At 35.2% G+C, this 7,520-nt stretch overlaps 1 protein-coding gene across 1 annotated transcript; it reads right to left on the bottom strand.

Annotated features, from left to right (window-relative positions):
- Positions 1–580: 580 nt before the first annotated feature.
- LOC128986079 (neurogenic differentiation factor 1-like) lies at positions 581–3,499 on the bottom strand. The gene has a single exon (XM_054406189.1). The coding sequence runs from the start codon at positions 3,252–3,254 to the stop codon at positions 2,421–2,423; it is 834 nt and encodes a 277-aa protein (XP_054262164.1). The 5' UTR covers positions 3,255–3,499; the 3' UTR covers positions 581–2,420.
- Between the last annotated feature and the right edge of the window lie 4,021 nt (positions 3,500–7,520).

The following is a 7,520-nucleotide window of genomic DNA, read 5'->3' as shown; positions in this document are numbered from 1 at the left end:
TTTATTCTTTCGTACTACCTCAAGAAACCTTCGGAAGTTCATTGGTTAAAAATCTTTTACCATGCAATTGTCACTGATTGGGTAATTTTGTTAATGTACGAGTATATATAAGAACGATCTATGTACTGTATAATGGCCCGGAACCTTTCTTGCTTATACATTATCATATTTTAAAACAAGATTAAAGATATCTTGTATGCATATTTCTAATCACATACTTTTTGGGTTGAAAATATCTGTACAATGATATCCCCAGCATGTTTACACTGCATTTTGTAGATGTATTCAACACCTTATTCCGTCTTTAGGTGAGATCACTTAAAATGTAACATGATTGGTATAGCATTTCTTCAATTTCACAATAAAATATTCCTGAAATAATATATATAAAACAAAATATGACACTATCTCAAATAAACTTACCATTGCAAATTAAGACGAGCAGTATGTGAATCATAGGATTACAGAAATGTTACTGGTTACAAGAATCCAAGCTTTAGCAAAGAGTTAATTGAAGGAATCAGGTGTATTAAATATACCAAACTACACTTAATTATAACGTTTATTTACAAATCACGAATATCACTTATGTATTTACAATCATTCTTATCTAACAGCTTAAAGCTAGGTAGGTCTAGTTACTTAATTAAACCCTTGCTCGTCTGCTAGTTACATTATAATGACTAGTACATATAGAAATAAATCTCTCCTTTTAAGTGATTTAAGTCAATCAATAAATATCAGTAGTAACATCGTTAAATGAATAGTAAACTACATTAACTGAATAGTAAGGATTCAAATACACAAAAAATGCGATTACAGTGAATCCATAATCCCAAACTGAATAACGTTAAACTATTGGCAGTACTGTGTAGTCCAGCAATAAAAGTTATGATACCTTCGTAGTCTACGTAATTTAATTGTTTTAAATAAAAGATAAAGGCAAGGTACAACAATATATAATACAATAGGGTACCTCAAAATAAGTTATTCATGGATGTTTTATATTTTTGTTCAAAAATTCATATTATATTAGTTTTAATAAGTTATGTTAGACATGTACTGTAAAAAGAAAATTTAAATCAGTAATGTTGATATATTGTTTAACTTCTTTGTACATTTTGGCAATCTTTTAGTATAAGAATGGTTGAGGGAGTGTTTAATTTTAATGCTGGGCCAAATTTACAAGATTTTTAAAAGTTGGTGTAATTTCATCACCAAAACCGATGCAGCTTTAAAGGGACATGTATACAACCTAAAAATCTCCAAATCAACCATCGTTAGATACGTACACTCATATAGGGGTTTTTTTTTATCGGAAATGTTATGAAAATAGTTTTTGTATAAATAAATGTATGAATATATTTTTTGTCTTCCTTACAAAAACTGTAAGATAGGCATAATAATATTTTTAATGCTATCTGTTATCTTATTTAGATTTAGAATGAAATTTAAGTACATTTTTACTCGCTCCTGTATCGAGTAGTAATTGCGTGATACTGCGGTGTTTTCCATTTAGTGTTTAGAGCTATAACAGTTTTACGTTACACCAATTTTAACTTGAAGATGTACCAATGAAAATGGGCTAGCAACTAATGGTTTTCAATCAATCTAATTCTTAATTGTTATTTTAATAGTAAACAATTTGTGAGTTAAACTATGGAAATCAAAATGATTGTCTAAACTGTGTGACCCTCATGGAATGAATTTTGAAGTAGCCTAAACAAATAAATTGCATTTTGTGTTAATTGTTGCTTGATTATCGGTGTTTCAATGTTCGGATCGTCTATATAATTCTTATTTTAACTAGATTCGTGTTGAGCGTTTTGTTAAATTAGATTGTTGACGTATGTAATGTGTCCTAACAATATGCCATTGCGAAAATTAAAATAATTATACGAAAAAACTTAAATTTCATAAGAATACCACCAATTAACATATTAATTTCACAGATAAATGCATATTAAAATGTATTTGTATTCAGACTACTAACTGGAATGTATTGTATAGACATTATTATTGTTTTTGATATGGTTTAAGAATTCATATTTAAAAATTACTAGTGTAGTGAGTTTGGTTTCTGCATATTTTATATGGAATGCATAACGTTCAAAGTGTTGGAGTCTCTGAAAATATTTGCTATTCTTCGATTTGTTGAGGTTTTCTTCTCTTATATCGTACATTATAACAATTGAACTACCTTCTTTACACGTTTTCACAACATTTAATGCCTTAAGAGTTTTCACAAAACCTTCAAATATGAAAGTTCTGCATAGAGAAATATTAATATACAATTGCATCTATAAATAGTTTATCATTCTCACTAATCCTAATTGATATGCATTTATGGCTCTCAGTACTTACAATAAGGCACATATCCATGGTATAAGTAGTCTTAAATTCACATAAATATTTCAACATCACGTAATAAACAATTCATCAAAGTTCAATGAGGGGTACAACAAACTGTCCAAATCCGCAGGACTTTCTTGTAGTTCTGGAGTGAACGGGTTCTTAAATACAGTCTCAGGAACTTGGAGGGTAGTGGAATGATACGTCTGGCCTCTGTCACACTCCGGGGTGAGGATTGAGGTGGAGACCTGATAGAACGGAGGTAGAGGTTCAAGAGGAACGCTGGAGGTGGTTAGGGTTCTGAGCGTGTTGTCAGAGTTCCTTAAATTATCACATTCACGAACAGGAAAAGTGAGTTCCGCAGTGTTGAGAACAGTCGGCTCACAAGGAGAAATATTCTCTGAGAGACTCTTCTGGAAGAATTGGTCGTAGAAGTCTGAATGGTCGCTGATTGACGAGGGAGTCATCGAGTGTTCCCGTGGCTCTGAAGGAGTCAAGCTGTAATCGCTGAAGAACGATTCCCCATCAGACTCTCCAGGAGAATCGTTCAACGCGTTGTTCAACGCTGTGATATACTTCATGGCGAGTCTCAAAGTTGATATCTTCGTCAACTTCTCTCCGTTATCGGGATTCGGAGTCAAGTGAGGAATAGCTCTCCTGAGCGCTTCGAAGGCTTCGTTTATTTCTCTCATTCTCGATCTTTCCCTCGCGTTAGCAGTTTTTCTCCTGTATTTGCTAAGACGTCCCGGTTTCTGTTTGGATTTTTTCTTCTTCCTGGCGTTTGGTCGAGAAGTTTCGTCTTCGGAATCTTCGTCATCCTTCTTCGGGGCCGCGCGAGGTCTTAGAGAGTAGCTCTTTTCTGAAGAGTTGTTGTTAGCGTCTATCATAAGTTCCATCTCCATTGTCACCTGGATATGACACCAAATGAGCCGTAAAAAATCCTTATCAATCACTGTCTAAAATCACTTCGCACTGATAGATAATATAAGATCCACGAAAAACGTCCAAAACTAACTATATTTCCCTAAAGTTGTAATTATTACCAATAAACCCGACCACTGCAGAAACTCACATACAGTCTATCAATGAACTGGAATCACGTAAATACGTTTGTCCATCTATAGAAGCACAAGCGGAATGTTCCGTCCCGTCGAGGAGCCGGAGCCGTACTGATCTCAGAGACTGGATGCTGCAGCGTTTCTCCTGTGGACCACAGTCAGTGCTGCTCCTAGTGGCTGCTTGTAGAACTGACCACCAGTGTATTTATATCTTTATTACATTAAAGTCTTGTACCTGTTTATTTTCAGCTGCTATGTACCTGTCAGTCAAACGGACCTTGTACATACAACGTAGTATGTCTTATAGTCTAGATTTGGCTTGTAGATTATTCATGTTTTCTAGTTGGATAATATCTTACAAGATTTACATATCTGTGTCAGATTTTGACCAAGTATTCGTACCTTTATGAAATTATGATTTGTAATTCAGTAAATATTTCTTTATCTTAATGATTTTTTATAGTAGCCTAAGAGTGGTAAGATCTACTTCTATATTCAACACGAAGCGTCAAGTCTTCGATATCTGATTATTTTCTTTTCTTCTTCTCATAACCCTATATATAGGTTTAACTTGCAATGTTTGTTTTATTCTCTTTGCTTAACAAATTACTAGGCCATCCAGGTTAAAGGTAGTGAAATTGTTTGAAGAATTTGAAAGGCCGTAGATAATTATTATAATAGATTTTAATATCTCAGGTTGATCAACTTTCAATATTGTATTGTTGGTGAAAAGTTATGGAAGAAATTCAAATCCACGGAGTTATAGGTCTTTATTCTTCATCAAGAAACTTCCCATTTCTTGAATTAATTTGCGATCCTCTACGGGTGGTTGGTTGGATGGACGGATTTATATTTGACCTTTGTGTCAGTTTCAAATTATATGCGTGGGCTTCAAATGGATTACAATATCCAACTTACTGTCTCCTTATCATCGTCAGGTCTATAAAGTAAACATTGTTACCGACTTGGAAATCGTTTATAAAAAAATAATTTGGTGGTCTTAGTAAGTGTATTTAATTCATTTTCAAGTTTTCCTTTGATCCCTCCGGAAATAAAAAGTTTTATCCATCTATATATTATACATCGCTAAGCATAATTCTTTTCTGGTTTTCGAATAATAATTCTACGTTAGATTTTTGGCAATCTGATGACAGTCCTGAAATTGAGATTAAAGTAATATAGGTACTTTATTGTATTGTTTAATATACCTAACAAACAAATGGATAGTTTTATTTGTGAATGTATTTAACGCTTGGACCTTTTTAACTGTTGCTTTGTCAACAAACCCTATGATCAAGCTATAACAAGGTTGTGTATCAAACAGAACCTAATAACAGGAATACAACTGTTTTTGACAAATGGTATTTAGATATATTTGTTTCTTAGGTGATAGGGACAATGGATAAAATAGCATAATCATGTAGTGCTATGTAAGTCAAATTCACATTCTCATCCATTTTGGGGTTTTCTAAATTTGCTTGATATTTTTCGCTATCCAATTAACAGTGCAGGCTTGATTTTTAACTAATTATAATGAAGGTAGAATAAAAAAGTGTAACTAAATTGAAATATAATTGGAAATAATACATCTTTAAACAATGTCATCCTGCAGGTAATGCTGTTTGCATTCTAGAATCTAGACATTTTGCGTCGAGGTCGCCAGTCGCATTCAACAGCCTAGCATCCTATCTATTTAAATTTCAGTAAGAAAAAAAACACGAGGACGTTTTAATATTACAAACGTACAAGTTGTATGTTAGCAAGCCAATGACTTACAGAAACTCAAGCCCTAACCCACACTCATTCAAAGCAGCGATAAATTATTCAAATCAGGCACAAAATATCCTAGATTTACATGTGCACCTGGACACTTACTCGGTAGAAAAGTTATAAAACAAAAACATTAACTACTGCGCTATAACGCTGAAACGCTGTAACCACGGGGCGCTGCGCTGTAGCCCGACACAGTAAATCACAGCGACATGTCGGGCAGTGGTCCAGCGGCGTGAGCGACAGACGACAGCTTTATGTAGTCCTGCAGTGATGGACGTCCAGGCGCGGATATGGAGCAATCCATGCGGTGCTTAGTGCGGCCACTCCATCTGTAATGCAGCTTGGAACAGGTTCCATAGAGGAGAGTAGATGCGATTTTTACAATTCTTGATTACAATAACACTTATATTTCTGAGTTTGCTCATACATCCACATGCAATACGCAGAGTGTTTAATATAATTATCAGGATATTAGACAGTGACTGGAACCTTTATGTGACATCAAAATATTGGAAAAACAAAATTTCAAGATAGATGAAGAAAGGGTGCAATGACTGGATTGAGAAAAAAAATAGATTTTGGGAAAATGTTAAGACTTCAAATTGAACTTAATGATGGAAGGAAATCGTTTTAATCAAGTGCGAGACGGTGAGCTTCATTTATAAAGTTGAGGATGGAAGAAATTTACACCTTGGTGACTTCAGAAACTTCTTCAGGAATTAGGTATACGCAAACATTTAAGCACACACTGTAAATTTATCATGGTCCTCTGTAGTAAGAGATGAACATTTAGTCGGTATAAAATAGTTCAAGTGGTTTGAAAATGATGGAACAAAGTAACCTTTAGATTTTATAATGGGATGAGAAGTTTACTTGCAGAAACTACAGTTCAAACTTTTTAAGATTGCTACCTATCATCTTTGTCGCAAGCTCTACAACCTCCTCCATCACTCCGGTGCACTTTGCTGTCATTCCCAACATGATCCTTGACAAGCAGTCCGCAATGACAACCTTTGTCTCTGACCTTGACCCGGGTAAGGATGACCGCAGACTTTAGCATTCAATTTCCATCTAATGCTGCAGCCGCGGGCTCAGTCCATCTCCGTGATTGCCGTGTGATGCAACGGTCCTCAACGACAGGTCAGTCTGCACATGATTGTAAACGAGCCATTCACGTATTGTTGAATCTACTTGTTGTGGTAGTTAGAGAGTTACTACTATAGAGATATAGTTAGATTATGGGACTAACTAGTCCGTAACTACTAGTTTTCAAATGTCGTCATGTGGATTTGCTCTTGCGGTTTGCACGATTGAAATTGAAACGTCAGCTAAGTGAGGTTAACCACGGCTTTACTTCTTGGTTTACATAGTCGTGTGTGGCCTAAATGGTAAGCTAGTCCTGAACTATTGTACTATTGGAGTAGCGAATGGTTCCTACATAGGAAAATATCGATGACACGTAGTGTATATGCGAATGGTATTTTGGTATGTTCTATAAAGAAATCACAAATGCTGTTAAGTGATTGCGGTTTGACCCATAACAATCTTAGTGAATATGCCTGGCATCGAACCAGTCTCTCTGGCACCAAAGCCCGAGACACTAACCACTATAAATACACTATATTTATTGTGATTGCAATCAAACCTCTATCCTGAGACTTGTTTTGATGTTTCTGATTCAATTGTGGATTCGATCGACGAAATTTCAAATTGCGGTTTATGTCAACAAAAGGTCTTTCCCTTGTTTTTGTGTATGCTTTTAGTGATTATTTTCTTTTTGGTCACAATACAAGAGGACAATCAGTCGTTTGTCAATATATCATTTAATTGGTGGACACGGATGGACCATGTGAAAATTAATAAGACCTCATTTTATTCAACAAACACACAGCTAAAAGCTAAGCTATAGTATACACGTACATACTAGTAATAGTTAAAAACTGGTGTCTAGCGGTTGAATCACATCACTTAAATGCTCTACAATGCATGGTATGTTCTATAATGCAATGGTGGGTTCTAAACCCACATATTGTCATGATTTTTATGTGATACTGTCGTCTTGAACGGTGGTTCAGAATTACCCGCAGGCTAAAGGACCTATCTACAAATGATGGTCTCTTAGGCGAAAGATATTCTTGGACACAGTCATGCCTAGGTGGGACATCCAGTATCTCCTCGCGCTCATCACCTACAACGGAAACACTTGACTAAACAAATCCCAAGTACCTCAGATTTATTACGCACTTAGCCGATCAGACCATTATAATATCTCAATAAGGCCACTTAGCGCAGCAATCTTCTATTAGTCGGGAATGAAACGTAAAGGGTTACCTACAT

This window comes from Macrosteles quadrilineatus, unplaced genomic scaffold (genome assembly GCF_028750875.1).
Source record: "Macrosteles quadrilineatus isolate MER2022 unplaced genomic scaffold, UCM_ALF_1.0 Scaffold_2__2_contigs__length_208266976, whole genome shotgun sequence".
Lineage (NCBI taxonomy): Eukaryota > Metazoa > Arthropoda > Insecta > Hemiptera > Cicadellidae > Macrosteles > Macrosteles quadrilineatus.
Note: the sequence above shows the minus strand (reverse complement) of the source record. Positions and strands in the feature narration are given on the sequence as shown.